Raw genomic sequence first — 18,333 nt, 5'->3', positions numbered from 1 at the left:
TGCAAATGGTGTTGAATGTTCAGTAAATGCACAATATTACACACACCAAAACTTTGACACCAGTATTCTTATATTACAATTATGTATATGTTCACGTATTAATGTTAGGAATAACTGCAATGTAATTGCAGCATTACAATCTATGGGTCATAATTTAAAAAATTGTTTGAATGCAAATAGTATATACCAGGCTAAGGGGGTAAGAAGGCAAAGAATTTCATCAGTAAGTCCTTCAAGTATTAATATAGTCAAAGAAGCCGGTATTCTGTAACAGTGGATATTTCCAACTAACCTGTTGAAAGATGTCATTACACACCTCTGACGGAAGTGGGGATTAAATCTGGACAACCTGGCTCAGAGGTAGGGACTGTAGCACTGCACCACAAGCCTCTTTTCTAACTATATTACCTTCAAGAGTTAGTATACATAGATTACATTAATGTGAACAAAACAATTAAATGTCACACACCTTTTATACATATTCATATGATTTCACTTTCTTCTCCTTATTCAGTGCTATGACTATAAATGATGTACAATGAACAATGCTTATTTTCTTTTATCTACTTAGGGTCATATGGAAGGGGAGGTTTGGGGTCTTGCGGCTCATCCTATTCTTCCCATCTGTGCTACTGTAAGTGATGACAAAACATTAAGAATTTGGGAACTCTCCTTTAACCATCGAATGCTAGCAGTACGTAAACTTAAAAAAGGTAAATACTATATTATTTTCTCAATTTAGCATAATACATCAAAAGTGGCAGCATATTGACCCACATTGTAAAATAATTTTGTAGTTAAAACCAGAATTATTTAATGTATTGTACTGTGGTGATCCAAGCTGATGGTAATACTGGATAAGCCAGATTCCAGAATGAAACATAACTTAATGGATAATATATTTAATTTTTGTAGTTGGCTAACATGGCAGTTAGTTACTGAAACTATTCATATGAGGCTGCAGATATTCCTTAATAAGAGTATAAATTTATTACGTAAAACAGGAAAAAAAAGCTGAATACGTGTGTAGAAAACAGAAAGATATTTAACAAAATCAAAACAAAATTTTCAACTTTTTCCCAATGCTATCTGTTACAGCGTCTCATTTCCAGAACACTTTGTAGTTTCATTCCATTTGACTGCAGACATTGTTATTTCCAATCCATTCCAACCATGAGGCATGACCCTTTCATATTCCTAACATCCTAAACTTTTTTTTTATTTTTAATGACTTGAAAAATTCTATACAAACTCTTACTGCTTGAAAACTCCACAGACCAAAATAAACACTTCTGCTGAGGTGACTGGTTCCAATGAAATGAACTGAAAAAAAAACTTGATTCTCCTACTAGAAAAACAAAACTATTCCCTTTTGAACTGAATTCTGGACTCTTGAGAGCTGACAACTTGGACCTTCTGTTCTGAATTCTAAATTAAACTAATTGCCTTAATATGGTTTCTCTATTTGTCATAAACTCAACAGTATAAACATTTTAACCATTAGCTACAGGAGAGTCTCAAGCCATTGACTGAAGTCACATGCCTTCTTAGATATGATGTATTTAGGCCACTGTGCATATGACCATCTGACCCTGGTGGCCATATGTGCAAGAACTGTGTTCAGGTGCAGTAAATGGCTAACCACATTTCAGAGCTGGAGTTTGATTTGATTTGATTTGATTTATTTTAATCACATTTACCTAGGTGTAGTAAAATGCTTTGTTCTGCAAGCAGCAGAGCCAGATCATAGCAAACAAGGATACACGAATCATGGGGTACGTAGACAGTGTGAAGTATACAAGGTTAAGGCTGCACAAAGCAAAATCAACATTAGTAAGATCAACATGAAGATAGAGAGCTCCATTCAGCAGTCTAATAACAGCAGGGAAGGGGCTCTTCTTGAATCTGTTGATGCATGTGTTCAAGCTTCTGTACCTTCTGCCTGATGGAAGAGGTTGGAAGAGAGCATTACCCAGGGTGGGAGGGGTCTTTGGTGATGTTGACAGCCTTTCCACAGCAACTGTAAGTGTAACTGGAGTCAATGGATGGTAGGTAGATTTTTGTGATGGACTGGGCTGTGCACCCAACTTTCTGTAGCTTCTTGTGGTCCTTGGCAGAGCAGTTACTGTACCAGGCCATTATGCACCCAGATAGAGTGCTTTCTATGATGCATCAATAGAAGTTGGTGAAGGTCCTTACGAATGTGCCAAAAATTTCCTAAGCTGCCTGAGGAAGAAGACGTGTTGTTGTGCCTCCTTGACCTACATGGAGGTCATAGACACCTACCATCTACATGGAAGGCCCAGATTGTTGGTTATCATCACTGCTTGGAACTTGCCCCTTTTGTTCTCTCCACCTCAGCTGTGTTGGTGTAGATAGGGGCATTTCACCTCCTTTCTCCCTGAAGTCAATGATCATTTTTTTTTGTTTTGCTGACACTGAGAAAGAAATTGTTATCATTGCACCACAGCTGCAGGGTGACTTTCTGTGGGCCATCCATGATACTGAGATCATCATGCACAGCAATGAGATGGGCACACTGCTGATAAAGACTGAACAAGCAGAAAGGGTGTGAGTGACCACCAGGTAAACAGACTGAGACAGACAGTGCAAAAGACCTCTGTGGCCATTCCCCTCTCCAAAGGACACAGCGATTTGGATACTGTTAGGGAAGTTGAATTGTAAGGGGATTGCACAACAGTTAAGTCCATGGCACCATTGGTAGTTCTGCTGAGTAGGGAGGGAGGAAGAAAAGTGGCAGAGTGTTAGAAGATTCATTAGGAAGATGAACAGACAGGCTTTTCTACAGCCATATAAAAGACTACAGTATAGTATGAAATGGCAAGAACTGCAGACGCTGGAGTCACAGATAACAAGCAGGTCAGGCAGCATCAGAGGAACAGGAAAGCTGACGTTTTGGGTCAGGGCCCTTCTTCAGAAATCTGCTTGCCTATTGTGTTCCTCCAGCTCCACATTTCATTATCTCCGGGATAATATGTTGCCTTAGGACCAAACATGCTTTGAGAAGCTGCAAGGCATTCTGAAGAGGAAAGGTGAACAGCAGTGTTGGTGGTACATATCAGCTGACAAATCTCAGGGCCTGATAACCTGCATCCTAGATTACTGAAGGAAGTGGTTCTGGAAATATCTGATGCATTGTTGGCTGTGTTCCAAAATTCTATAAACTCCAAAGCAGAATTTTATTGATTAGAGGCTGGCAGATATAATCCACTGTTTTTAAAAAAGGAGGGAGAGAAAAACAGAATTACAGATCAATTAGTATCAGTACTGAGGAAAATACAAGACTCTAATACAAAATAAATAATAACAGGACATTTGGGAAACACTAACGGTATCAGATAAAACTCAGATAAACCAAATAACTGTGGATGCTGGAAATCTGAAACAAACATAGAAATTGCTAGAGAAACATAACAGATCTGACTGTGTCTAAGAGAAAGCAGAGTTAATGTTTTAGGTCCATTGACTCTTCTTTAGAACAGTTCTGAAGGAGGGTCATTGGATGCACAACATTAACTCTGCTTTTTCTGCACAGATGCTGACACATTTACTGAGTTTCTCCAAGAATTTCTTTTTCTGCTTCAGACAAACTCAACATTGGCTTATGAAAGGACAATTATGCTTAATGAGTCTACTGGAATTTTTTGAAGATGAAATAATAGAAAAGCTAAGGGAGAACTAGTGGATATCGTATATTTGGATTTCCAGAAGGCTTTTGATCAGGTCCAACATAACAGGCTACTGATTAACATTAATATACATGGAACTGTGCGTAATATTACCGGCAGAAATTAAGAAATACAAAACCCTAGTTTCTATGTTGTATGCTCAGTGATGTATTCAAATGCACCAGTGAGATGTTTCTCAAGTGCCTACATCTTGAGAGTTTGAAGGCTGCTAAACATTAGTTAAGGAAACTTCGTATGGCAGCACTAGGTCATCCTGGTGAATTCTGACAGTCAATAATCTACCTACACAATGTTGGGACTTTGGTTTTGGTTAGTACTTTCTAGCTCACCTGGTTATATGGTAACAATTACAGACTATGTCCCTGTGTAAAATGGTGTGACACTTGCTGTTCTACAATGCCTCCTAATTCTTATGCTGCCTTCCCCATCCTCCTCAACTCCCCAACTGAAGACTATATGGATCTTCTGCATCTGAAATGGAAGAAAAAGGCTAAAGAATATCATAAAATGCATAAGTAAATATAAATAAATGATTCATTACTAAAAACAGCTCTGTGTAAAGGTATTTTTTAAAATTCTTTGTTATGTCTGTGACAGGAGGGACAATCAAGAGTAATTAAGCCTCAATACTCCCAAAAGCTGAACACTCGTATAAATATTTTGACTCAGTCACCAGAATCACAGAATCATGGAATTGTTATAGTGTAGGAGGAGGCCATTTGGCCCATTGTGTTTGGACCAACTCTCCAAGCAGATTGACTTAGTGCCAACATTTTCCCCACAACCCTGCACATTGTTACTATTTAAAGAATCTTCCAATGCCATTTTAAATGTCTCAGTTGAACCTGCCTCCAATACACTTGCATACAGTGCATTCCAAACCTGAACAGTTCACTGTGTGAAAAAGATTTTTTTCACCTTCTGCGTGCTTCTCTTCTAAAGCATTTTAAAACGGTATCCTCTGGTTTCTGATCCTATTACAAGTCAGAACCATTTCTCCCTATTCACTCCTTATGATTTTGAAAACTTCTAGCTAATCTCCCCTCAGCTTCTCCATGCCAGGGAAAACCATCCCAAGTTCTCCAATCTATTCTTATATCTGAAGTTTCTCATCCTTCAAAACATCGTCTGCAGTCTCTTCAATGTGTTTAATTCCTTCCTAAATCACTGTACGCAGTACTGCAGTAAAGGGTCATACTAGTGACCTACATAAGTTCAGAATAACATCCCTGGTCTTGTACTCTGTTAGTGAAGTCTAGAAAGCAATTTTCTTTAACAGTTCTCGCCACACATTCTCCCACCTATGCCTCACAGGGGTAGTGCACTTGAACTCAAACCCCACTATTCTGAAGTTATCGTAAAAGTTAAAAAGTTTCTCAAAATATGCAATTTACCTAACAGATGGACCCAGGTTAACAGAAAACGCAAACTAGGTTTCTGTAATTAACAAGAACTGCTGTTATTATAAATAAGTAGGTTATAACCTCAAGCAAACAGTTATGAACTGTTGACATACAACTCCATTAGTTAAATCTCAAATTCCCTTCCAACCACACATGCACACGCGCACACATTGGTGTTACAGATAGAGGGAAAAAATTGGGGAAGCAGTTCAGTGCTTCCATTCCACGCTGTTTGCTGAGATAATTGTTTCACTTGCCTGAATTTTCTGTTTATTATTCTCTCTTAAGCAGGTTCTTTTCATTTCTTCACATGAGGCACAGACTATTAGTACGTTACCTGAAAAGTCTCTTGTGTACTGGTTAAAGGCCAGAGATTACAGCAACTGTTGAGAGAAAATAAACTGGCTTTCTTCAGGTTTTAGATATTTAATTTCTGAAGAAAACATACCATCTATGTTTGCAACAGACCAAAGGCTTCTGCAAGTATCATGTACACCCATAAACTGTTCAGCTGCACAGGTGCCAAGCAGACAGTTTTTGCCACGCGGATGGCCTTTGCCACCCACAGCTGGCCACAGCTCCATAATTCAATCAGCAACCTGTTGCCAGTCAAGTATCATTTTGTACACATCCCCAAACAACTCCACTACCCCTTGAACAAAATGACAAACCGAACATCATTTTCAGTGAGTTTCAGTAACTTGCTTTCTAAAAGTACAACAATTATTTGTCCAGTCCTTTGCTGTAAAACAGTCCTTTTTCCATTTCAGTCCAGTCAAAAATATATAAAAATAAAAAGATGCAGTTTTTACACCAACCAGGTCACTCTGCTCCTGCACACCACTTAGAACAGAAAGTTTTATTTATGTTACCTCTTTATTTTCTTTGTATCAAAATGTATCACCTCACTTTACTCTCCATTGAACTTTGTCTGTTACTTATCTGCCCACTCCACCAACTTTTCTTTGTCTTTTCAAAATTCTGTATTATCCTCCATACACTTTGCAATTCTTGTAAGTTTTGTGTTGACCACATCTCGACATAGTCCATCACACATCAAGATATTGTTATGGGCCAGACCAAACACACTCAAACTATTCAGAAGATTGTTTAGACCCTAACTTTTCTGAATTGAAAGGTAAATGTAAGGTATTGCATTCCAGCTGCAAATTGATTGCTTAAACTACTGGATTTAAAGCAAAACACAATTTATTCATCCACTATAGTTAAAATACAATAAAAAGAAGGAATTGGAATAACTTAACTTTATTTGAAAATTTAATAGTAGCTGTAACAATTTAACTACTCCAATATTGCAACATCCCATAAACACACCCTTGTCAAAAGGCAAATTCAGAAACCGGGTTGTCTGACATGTAGCTCTCTAATCCAGGAAGAAAGAACAGCAAAAGACAATTCTGAGAGAATTGCTGATAGCCAAACTAAAGATCATGGTTCTGAGGGAGTTCTAAGGACCGCGGTCTTTCAGGCTACTTCTGTTGTTCCAACTTTTAAAATAAAAATCCCAAGACCCACAAGTTGTTTACTCTAGTGTTTTTGGTAGACTGCTTGATACCTCTGCCTTAACACCTCTCTTCATTAAAAAAAAATCCAGGACAAAAGCCACAGCATTGTCACAATATGTATATTTGATATATTATCAGTAAAAGCAAGGGCCCCAGTTCCAACTCCTAGAGACCTCTGATTCAAGCATTCTTCGAGCCCAAAAATATGCATTTACCATTACTGTCTGTTTCTTATCATGCAGATAATTTGAATCTACTTTGTTACTGTCCCTTTTATTCTACAACCTGCAAGTATCCTCTCAGGCCTGATATGTTTCATTATATTGCAAGTTATTTGGAAATTCATGTACACCACATCAACAACCTTGCCTTCATCAACTTACTCTGTTACCTCTTCAGAAACTCCATGTTAGTTAGACATGCTTTCCCCTAACGAATCTGTCCTGACTTTTCTGAAAGAACCCACATTTTTCAATACGATCATTAATTTTATCTCAAAGAATTGTTTCCAGACATTTCCCACCATGGAAATTAAAAATGACTATAATTGCTGGGTCTGTCTTTTTGAACAAAAGCATTATGTTTGCAATTCTTCAGTCCTCCTGCATCACCCTTGATTCTAGGGGAGAGTGAACGATTATTGCCTGTGCTTTTGCAATTTCCTCACTCACTTCCTGCAATATCCTTGGATCCATTTTATTCTAGCCCCAGTGCCTCATCAACTTTAAGTATTGAGAGCTTGTCCAAAACCTCTGCCTTATAAATCTTAAACCCTCCTAGTGATTGGGTTTCCTCCTCTGGACAGCATTTACCTCTGAAGTAAAAACAGATGCAAAGTATTCATTTCATACCTCAGCCATACCTCTTGCCTTCATATGTAAATTTCTTTTAGTCCTTAATCAACCCTATTCATCCTGTTGGCTCCCTTTTACTATTAATGTCCTCATAAAAGATTTGGGATTTCCCTATATGTTAACTGCCAGCCATTTTTTATCATCTCTCTTTGTAACTTTAACTTCCTTTCTCACGATTCCAGCCTTGGGCGAGTGTCTATGTGGAGTTTGCACATTCTCCTCGTGTCTGTGTGGGTTTCCTCCAGGTGCTCCAGTTTCCTCCCACACTCAAAAGATGTGCAGGCTAGGTGGATCGGCCATGCTAAATTGTCTGTAGTGTTCAGGGGTGTGTGGGTTATAGGGGGTTGGGTCTGGGTGAGATGCTTCAAGGGGCGGTGTGGACTTGTTGGGTCGAAGGGCCTGTTTCCACACTGTAGGTAATCTAATCTCACTTCTGAACTTTCAGCATTCATCTTGGTTCTCAATTGTAGTTACTATCTGACATCTGTCATAAGCACACTTTTTCTCTCTCTCTGCTTTACTCTGTTTAAATGGGTTCTCACTCACTCTCACTTATGCATTCTTTTACCTCTTGTCAGTTCTCTCTCTCGTACTATTTTATCTGTTTCCCGTACTCTATTTCTCTCATGCTGATTTATCTCATTCATACTGTCTCTGTCTTGTACTGGTAACTGTTCTGTCTCACATGGTGTTATCTCTGATGTCTGCTCTCTCTCTCACGCAGTTTTAGTTGGTCTGCTCTCTTTCTTATGTTGTTTTTTTTTATCTGATTCCTACTGTCTCTCATGCTGTTTTATATGAAGTCCATTTTCTTTTTTCCCCAATGTTTTATCTGGTCCACTTACATGCTGTTATCTGGAACAAAGGAGGCTTTCACCAGGCTTCTTTAATTAACTCCATATTATCCATTTATTATTTTTAAGAAGTCCTAACAAAACTGGCAAAAATAGTTAGCATCTCAGCAATAAAGGAGATCATTTGATTGTATGTTGAGGTTTTCTCACCATGTTGTACATGTTACATGGTTTACAAAACTGCACTGCGAAAGCCTGACGAGGAAGGTGCTGCTTGAACTTTCTGTTCTCCTACATAGCCTGTTACAGGAATTTCACATGCTACGCACTATAGATATTTATGATATCTGTATAATACAACACTTTATAAACAATGATCCATTCTTTGTCTGCAAGTGTGTGAAGAGTTTCGACATCCTCCTCAAAATCCCATTTTTAATGTAAGGCCACGATGGAACTCTCACAACTGCAGTTTCCGTGTGGATTGGTTGTGCTAATGTGCTTAACTCTGGATCTGTTTGCTGAGCCTCAATTAAAGCAGGCATAATTTCTTCTTCATTTTTCATACCTTGAAAGAAAAATTCAGTTACTCTAATATCTTCCTATGGAATCGACGTGACCCCTGGCGATGAACTTTGCTTTGCCATTGCTCTAATTACCATGCATGAAGGAAAATACTTGGAACTCGTTTTGCAACTGTTCCATCTCTTTAACCTCACTTGGGCGTTCTGTGATTATGGGAAAAGCTACAGTTTATGTTTTTCCCCAACAAAGAATTTTAACTATTTCCTGCATCTGTTAATACAGTTATGGGGTTAGTTGTATCATTTGAGGAAAATTATTTAGTTTATATCTGCCATCCACCTCATTCATCTTGCCTGCATCCACAGAATTACTCACATTTGGCCTCATAGTTATAATTAAAAATACAATTTGACCCATTGTCTTTTCATTTTGGGCCCCTTTATCAGAATCATTATTATGAACCCCATTATGCCCCATTGGTTTCCCACACAACTTTCAGCATTCTGACCAGAGATGTCACATTTTCTTACAATGAAAACACTTCAGCCTTCAGCACCTTCCTTTCTGATCAAAGATGGAATTCCTGGGGCGTTCCCGCTGTGCCGCCTTTGTCCTGGCTATCTGCCTTCCTTTCCGTCTCCAATCATCTGCACTTCTCAGGTTTACGGGGATGACAGAATAAAGGTTTACTGTTCTGGTTCTGCTTATAATCAACAGCCGTCTTCCCTGCCTATGCAGCAATTGAAATCTTTGATCTTCAGTTTGAGTTCTAATGACTACATTCAGTGAATTTTTGAATTTTTCAAAGAGAATAATTTCCTGAGAGCATCATATATGGCATTTATGCCTTGTGCCTGTATTCAATGATAAAAGTTATTTTGCTTTACCTTTTCAAATTCAATGTAGGTCAGTCCAGGTTGTTTCCTTCAGTTTCAAAATTTTCCTTGATACACACCAAGAACAGCATTATTTCACTGTGTAACAACAGAAGCCTCCTCGAAAAGTGTTCTGTAAATCTCATGAACTCTACTTGTCAATCGGCTTTGCATAAGCAGTGTCTAGGTTTCTTTTGCCAGTTATTTTGTTTTGCTGCTTTCTTGAACAAAATGCAGAATGCCTCCACATCCTTTCTCTCACACTTAAGGACGGTTTGTACTAATTCAAACACATCATTCCCAGATCTTGGGTTAGACTCTGTCTTTCATTGTCAGACTGTTCTCTAGAATCAGAGACCTCCTTTCTTAGTTTAGGCTTTTTGAACTAGTATTATCTTTCTGTCTACTTTTTTGCCTTAACTGCTATTTCTTTTGATGTGCTTATGTCTCAAGTTCGAGTTTTTAAGTTTCAATCCTTCTTTATTTGTACTGTTATAGCAACAGTTGAATTCCTGCCAACTCAGTTGACTCATCACTAGGTGCATTTGGCCCTGCTTGTGTTTGCAGCAGTTCTAATTGCTGTATTAATTCTTTAATTATCTCTGCCTTCTTTGCTTTTGCAGGAAATTCTACCTTTAACTGCTCATCCAATTCTATTAGCTTAGCCTTAGTTAAATTGTGTAATCCAGTCAAGGTTGTCTCTGCCATCAGAATTACAAATTTAGCCATTTCCAATAATATTTTAAACTTATACCTTCAGAACACCAGCATATGTCCTTTTATCAGTTGCCAATTATTACTGTTCCTCATCCAATTGCCCATTGACCACATCCAAGATCCCAACTCTAAGCCCTCAAACTATGTTATGACTTTGACAGGAGGAATGCACTGTTTTATGACCCCTATTTTTGGAAGGATTCTTTGAGCCTTCAGGAGTTTACTTATAAGGTACCATCTTTTTTTGCAGTCTTAGAGCCGTACAAGACAGAAACAGACCCTTTGGTCCAACCAGTCCATGCTGAATATAATCTCAAACTAAACTAGTCCCATCTGCCTGCTCCTGGCCCGTATCCCTCCATACCTTTCCTATTCATGTACCTATCCAAAGGTCTTTTAAATGTTGTAGTTCTACTGCATCCACCATTTCGTCAAGAAGCCCATCCCTCAAGAGTGCGGATGATTTTTTACACTGTGGTATTGTGAGTCTTAAGATTGTTTGCAGTGTAATACTGGATCCCCAAACCTTGCCACAAGTGGGGCAGGTGTTGTGTGCTGAAATGGGTGATAGGCATGTGCAGATGTACAGAAGAACATAAGAACAAGGAGCAGGACTAGGCCACCTGGCCTGTCGAGCCTGCCCCGCTATTTAATAAGATCATGGCTGATCTTTTTGACACTCAGCTCCACTTACCCGCCCACTCACCATAACTCTTAATTCCTTTACTGTTCAAAAATTTATCTAGCCTTGCCTTAAAAACATTCAGCGAGGTAGCTTCAACCGCTTCACTGGGCAGGGAATTCCATAGATTCACAACCCTTTGGGTGAAGAAGTTCCTCCTGACCTCAGTCCGACATCTGCTTCCCTTTAATTTGAGGCGATGCCCTCCAATCCTAGTTTCACCTGCTTGTGGAAACAACCTCCCTGCCTCCACCTTATTTATTCCCTTCATAATCTCATATGTTTCTCTTAGATCTCCCCTCATTCTTCTGAATTCCAATGAGTATAATCCCAGTCTACTCAGTCTGTCCTCATAATCCAACCCTCTCAACTCTGGAATCAAACGAGTGAAGCTCCGCTGCGCCCCCTCCAGTGCCAGTATATCCCTTACAAAAACAAAGTTGCTGGAAAAGCTCAGCAGGTCTGGGAGCATCTGTGGAGGAGAAAACAGAGTTAACGTTTCAGGTCAGGTGACCCTTCCTCAGAATTGATGGTGACTGGGAAAACGTCAGTTTATATGCAGAAAATGGGGACATGAGTGGGATAGAGAGTAAACGATAGGATAGAGCCCAAAGAGAGAGAAAGAGATTTGGATAGACAAAGGAGTTGCTAACGATCAGGCTGGGAGGGTAAATAGTTGATCATAGGGACTGTTAGTGACAACAACAAGGGGTGTGTAGTGGCAGGCCTTTCTGGCAAGGCTATTGTTACCACATAGCCTGCCACTACACACCCACTGTTGTTAGTCGCTAACAGTCCCCATGAACAACTATTCACTCTCCCAGCCTGATCGTTCACAACTCCTTTGTCTGTCCAACTCTCTTCCTCTTTCTTTGGGCTCTATCTTATCGTTTACTCTCTATCCCACCCACCTCCCTATTTTCTGCATATAAGCCACCGTCAGTTCTGAGGAAGGGTCACTGGACCAGAAACATTAACTCTTTTTTCCTCCACAAATGCTGCCTGACCTGCTGAGCATTTCCAGCAACTGTTTTTGTTCCTGATTTACAGCATCCACAGTTCTTTTGGGTTTTTTTTAGCCAGTATATCCCTTCTCAAGTAGGGAGACCAAAACTGCACACAATACTCCAAGTGTGGCCTCACCAAGACCCTATACAGCTGCAGCATAGCCTCCCTGTTTTTAAACTCCATCTCTCTAGCAATGGCAGACAAAATTCCGTTTGCTTTTTTAATTACCTTCTGCACCTGCAATCTTACTTTTAGCGATTTATGCACAAGGATACCCAAGTCCCTCTGCAGAGCAGTGTGCTACAATTTTTTACCATTTAAAATACAATCCATTTTGCAGTTATTCCTACCAAAATGGATAAGCTCCCACATATCAACATTGTACACCATCTGCTAGACCTTTGCCCACTCACTTAGACTATCTATATCCCTCTGTAGACTTTCAGTGTCTTCTGTACACTTTGCTCTACCACTCACCTTAGTGTCATATGCAAATTTTGACCCACCACACTTAGTCCCCAACTCCAAATCATCGATGTAAATTGCAAACAATTGAGGTCACAACATTGATCCCTGAGGCACACCACTAGCCACTGACCGCCAACCAAAAAAACCCCATTTATCCCTACTCTTTGCTTTCTACTGGTCAACCAATCCTCTATCTGTGCCAATACATAGAACATAGAACATAAGAACAGAGAACATTACGGCGCAGTACAGGCTCTTTGGCTCTTGATGTTGCGCCAACCTGTGAAACCAATCTGAGGCCCATCTAACCTACACTATTCTGTTATCCTCCATATGTTTATCCAATGACCATTTAAATGCCCTTAAAGTTGGTGAGTCTACTACTGTTGCAGGCAAGGCATTCCACGCCCTTACTACTCTCTGAGTAAAGAACCTACATCTGACTTCTGTCCTATATCTATCACCCCTCAATTTAAAACCATGTCCCCTCATGCTAGCTATCACCATCCGAGGAAAAAGGCTCTCACTGCCCATCCTATCTAATCCTCTGATCATCCTGTACACAGAACATAGAACCTTACAGCACAGTACAGGCCCTTTGGCCTTTGATGTTGTGCCAATCTGTCATTACCAATCTGAAGCCCATCTAACCTACACTATTCCACATACATCCATATGCTTGTCCAATGACGACTTAAATGTACTTAAAGTTGGCGAATCTACTACCGTTGCAGGCAAAGCGTTCCATTCCCTTACTACTGTCTGAGTAAAGAAACTACCTCTGACATCTGTGCTATATCTTTCACCCCTCAATTTAAACCTATGCTCCCTCGTGCTCGCCGTCACCATCCTAGGAAAAAGGCTCTCCCTATCTACTCTATCTAACCCTCTGATTATTTTATATGTCTCAATTAAGTCACCTCTCAACCTTCTCTCTAACGAAAGCAGCCTCAAGTCCCTCAGCCTTTCCTCGTAAGACCCTCCCTCCATACCAGGCAACATCCTAGTAAATCTCCTCTGCACCCTTTCCAAAACTTCCACGTCCTTCTTATAATGCAGTGACCAGAACTGTACGCAATATTCCAAGTGCGCCCGCACCAGAGTTTTGTACAGCTGCAGCATAACCTCATGGTTCCGGAACTCGATCACTTTATTAATAAAAGCTAAAACACTATATGCCTTATTAACAACCCTGTCAACCTGGGTGGCAACTTTCAAGGATCTGTGTACATGGACACTGAGATCTCTCTGCTCATCTACACTACCAAGAATCTTACCATTAGCCCAGTACTTTGCATTCCGGTTACTCCTACCAAAGTGCATCATCTCATACTTGTCTGCATTAAACTCCATTTGCCACCTCTCAGCCCAGCTCTGCAGCCTATCTATGTATGTCTTTATTAAGTTGCCTCTTAACCTTCTTCTCTCTAACGAAAACAGCCTCAAGTCCCCCAGCCTTTTTTCATTAGACCTTCCCTCCATACCAGGCAACATCCTAGTAAATCTCCTCTGCACCCTTTCCAATGCTTCCACATCCCTCCTATAATGTGGTGACCAGAACTGTACGCGATACTCCAAGTGCAGCCGCTCCAGAGTTTTGTATAGCTGCAACATGACCTCATGACTCTGAAACTCAATCCCTCTACCAATAACATCTCACACACCAGACGCCTTCTTAACAATCCTATCAACCTGGGTAGCAACTTTCAGGGATCTATGCACATGGACACTGAGATCTCTCTGCTCATCCACACTACCAAGAATCTTACCATTAGCCCAGTACTCTGTATTCCTGTTACTCCTTCCAAAGTGAATCACCTCACACTTTTCCATATTAAACTCCATTTGCCACCTCTCAGCCCAGCTCTGCAGCTTATCTATGTCCCTCTGTAGCCTGTAACATCCTTCCACACTATCCACAACTCCACCAACTTTAGTGTCATCCGCAAATTTACTAACCCATCCTTCTGCGCCCCCGTCCAGGTCATTTATAAAAATGACAAACAGCAGGGGCCCCGAAACAGATCCTTGCGCTACACCACTAGTAACTAAACTCCAGGATGAACATTTCCTGTCAACCACCGCCCTTCTGTCTTCTTACAGCTCGCCAATTTCTGATCACCTGTAATAACGTGCAGCTTTATCTTATGTAGCAGCCTTTGGTGTGGCACCTTGTGAAATGTCTTCTGGAAATCCAGATACACCATATCCACAGGTTACCCACTGTCCACCACGCAAGCAATGTCCTCAAAGAATCCCACCAACTTAGTTAAACATGACCTCCCCGTTATGAACACATGCTGGGTGTTCCCAATGGGATAATTTATATCCAGATAGCTTGCTATTTCCTCCTTAATGATAGGTTCAAGCATTTTCCCCACTACCGAAGATAAGCTAACTGGCCTGTAGTTACCTGCTTTTTGTCTATTTCCTTTTTTAATCAGTGGCGTCACATTGGCTGTTTTCCAGTCTGTGGGAACCATCCCAGAGTCCAGTGAATTTTGGTAAATAATTACTAGTGCATTTGCTATTTCCCCCATCACTTCTTTCAGTACCCTGGGATGCATTTCATCAGGGCCAGGAGACTTGTCTACCTTTAGCCCCATTAGCTTGCCCAGCGCTGCCTCCTTAGTGATAATGATAGTTTCTAGGTCCTTACCTGCTATAACCTTCTTGCCATTAGTTTTCGGCATGTTATTTGTGTCTTCCACTGTGAAGACCGACATAAAATAACTGTTTAATGTCTCGACTATTTCCTCATTCCCAGTTATAAAATTGGCCTTCTCATCCTCTAAAGGACCAATGTTTACCTTCGCCACTCTTTTACAATTTACATATTTATAGAAACTTTTGCTGCCTGTTTTTATATTCTGAGATAGTTTATTCTCATAATCTGTCTTACTTTTCTTTATAACTTTTTTTGTGGCTTTCTGTTGGCCTTTTAAGATTTCCCGGTCTACTAGTTTCCCACTACTCTTTTCTTTTTTGTTTGTGTACTTTTTCAATCTGATACTTTCCTTTATTTCCTTAGATATCTACGGTTGGCTCTCTCTTTTCCTCCAGTTCTTCCTTATCACTGGAATATACTTCTGCTGAGGACTGTGAAAAATTGTTTTGAAAGTCCTTGACTGTTCCTCAATTGACTCACCATAAAGTTTTTGCTGCCATTCTACATTAGCTAACTCCTCCCTCATCCCATCTTAGTCTCCTTTGTTTAAGCACAGGGCATAGGTGCTGGATTTAACCTTGTGTATTCCATGTGTATTTTAAATTTGACCATACTGTGATCACTCCTTCCGAGAGGATCCCTAACTGTGAGATCATTAATTATTCCTACCTCATTACACAGGACTAAAGATCTAGAATAGCCTACTCCCTTGTAGGTTTCATTATATATTGTTCAAGGAAATTATCGCGGATGCATTCTATGAACCCCTCCTCAAGGCTGCCATGACCGATCTGGTTTGATGAATTGATATGTAGATTAAAATCCCCCATGATTATTGCTGTACCATTTTTACAAGCATTAGCTATTTCTGTGTTTACTGCCTATCCCACCGTGATGTCATTATTTGGTGGCCTATAGACCACACCTATCAGTGATTTCTTCTTCCTGCTATTCCTAATTTCCATCCAAATGGATTCAACATTTTGTTCAGTAGAACCTATATCATCTCTCACTACCGCCCTGATATCATCCTTAAAAATCATAGCAACACCACCTCCCTTACCTTCCTGTCTGTCCTTCTGAACAATTTGTTAACCCTGGATATTTAACTCCCAGTCATGACCATCCTGTAACCATGTCTCTGTAATGGCCTCTAAATCATACCCATTTGCCATGATTTGCACCGAACACTCATCCACCTTGTTTTGAATGCTCCGAGCATTCAGATAAAGTGCCCTTATGCCAGTTTGTGCACCTTCTTTTTGGGTCCTATTACCTCCATTACTAACAGCTCTTGAGTTCTCCATCCCTTTAACTTTTCCTAATTTTCAATGGAGTTGAAGCTTCCTCGTCACCTGCTAACCTGATGCTTAGCATTTCATTAATTGTTATGCCCCCTCTACGCTCACTTCTTCCTTCCCCCCCCCCCCACCCACCCCCCCCCCCCCCCCCCACCCCCCACTTACTAGTTTACCACATTTCCTTTCCAGTGTCTGCGCATGATTTCTGCCTCAGGCTTTCAGACACATTCAAATTGATTAGCTCCTTCCCAGCTTCTTTATCGAGTTAGGATGGATTTTGGGCAAGAGATTCCCATAAGTTGGTGACAATGTTGCATTTTTTCAGGAAAGCTTTGAGCATGTTCTTAAAACATTTCCTCTGCCTTCCTTGAACCTGCTTGCCATGATGAAGTTCAGACTAGAAAGTTGGCTGTCAGTGTCTTGTGTTGGGCATGTCAATGATGGGGGCCACCCAGTCCAGCTGGTTGACCATAACCCTTGCCTTAATGTGGTTGATGTTAGCCTTAGAGCACACACTGATATTGAAGCACCCATCTACCAGTGGTTTTGCAAGGCTTTATGGAGGCATCATTGATGATAATTCTCTATGGATTTGAGGTGCCTGCAATATAAAACATGACTCCAATGCATTCAAGAGGATGGGTAACAGTGTGGGCTCAATGGACAAAGTGACCTACTCTCCTATTTTCTATGATTGTAGGCTGTTCACCATTTGAGCTACTCCATCATTCAATATGATCTTTGCTGATTATCTAATTCAGTACTGTGTTCTCGCTTTCCATATCCTTTGATCCCTTTAGCCCTTGGAACTAACTCCTTCTTGAAAACATTAAATGTGTTAGTCTCAACTTCTTTCTGTGGCAGGGAATTCCAGAGGCTCACCACTTTCTGGATGAAGAAATTTCTCTCCACCTCAGTTCTGAATTGCCTACTCTGTATCCTCAGACTGTGACCCTAGTTCTGGGCTTCTTGGTCACTAAGAACATTCTTCCTGCATTTATCATGACTAATTCTGCTAATATTTTATAGGTTTTTATGAGACCCCTCCATTTCTTCTAAACTCCAGTGAATATCTAAACCAACTTCTCTTCATATGTCAATCCTGCCATCCAGGAATCAGTCTGGTAAACCCTTGTCACATTGATTCAGTGTCAGAGCATTTTGGAAGATTGAATTTGAATGCAGAATACAGGGTTAATGGCAGGATTCTTGGCAGTGTGGACGAACAGAGGGATCTTGGAATCCACGCCCATAGATCCCTCATAGTTGCTACCCAAGTTGATAGTGTTGTAAAGTAAGGGGGACATTGTTGTTTGTGAGGACTGTATGAAATAGGCAGATATCCTCAATCAGGTTGATGTTAGGAAGGAGGACGTGCTAGAAATTTTGAAAACACGAGGATAGATAAGTACCCTGGGCCATACGGGATATACCCAAGGTTTCTAAGGGAAGAGACTGCTGCCCCTTTGGCAATGATCTTTGTGTCCTCGCTGTCCACTGGAGTAGTACCAGAAGATTGGAGGATGGCAAATGTCATTCTATTGTTCAAGAAAACGAATAGGGTTAATCCTGGGAATTATAGACCAGTCAGTCTTACTTTAGTGATGGGCAAATGACTGGAGAGGATTCTAAAAGATAGCATTTAGGATTATTTGGAAAAACACAGCTTGATTAGAAATAGTCAGCATGGCTTTGAGAGGGGCAGGTCATGCCTCACAAGCCTTACTGAATTCTTTGTGACAAAACACATCAATGAAGGCAGAGCAGTAGATGCGGTGTATATGGATTTTAGCAAGCCATTT

At 40.4% G+C, this 18,333-nt stretch overlaps 1 protein-coding gene across 1 annotated transcript in view; it reads left to right on the top strand.

Annotated features, from left to right (window-relative positions):
• LOC125455104 (echinoderm microtubule-associated protein-like 6) overlaps nt 1-18,333 on the top strand; it is a 428,800-nt gene that overhangs the window by 206,133 nt on the left and 204,334 nt on the right. Inside the window, exon 21 of the mRNA XM_048536679.2 lies at nt 572-713. Coding sequence (XP_048392636.1) covers nt 572-713 — 142 coding nt within the window. The remainder of the gene's footprint in view (nt 1-571; nt 714-18,333) is intronic.

Source organism: Stegostoma tigrinum, chromosome 9, assembly GCF_030684315.1.
Source record: "Stegostoma tigrinum isolate sSteTig4 chromosome 9, sSteTig4.hap1, whole genome shotgun sequence".
Classification (NCBI taxonomy): domain Eukaryota; kingdom Metazoa; phylum Chordata; class Chondrichthyes; order Orectolobiformes; family Stegostomatidae; genus Stegostoma; species Stegostoma tigrinum.
This window is presented reverse-complemented; position numbering and strand designations above follow the sequence as displayed.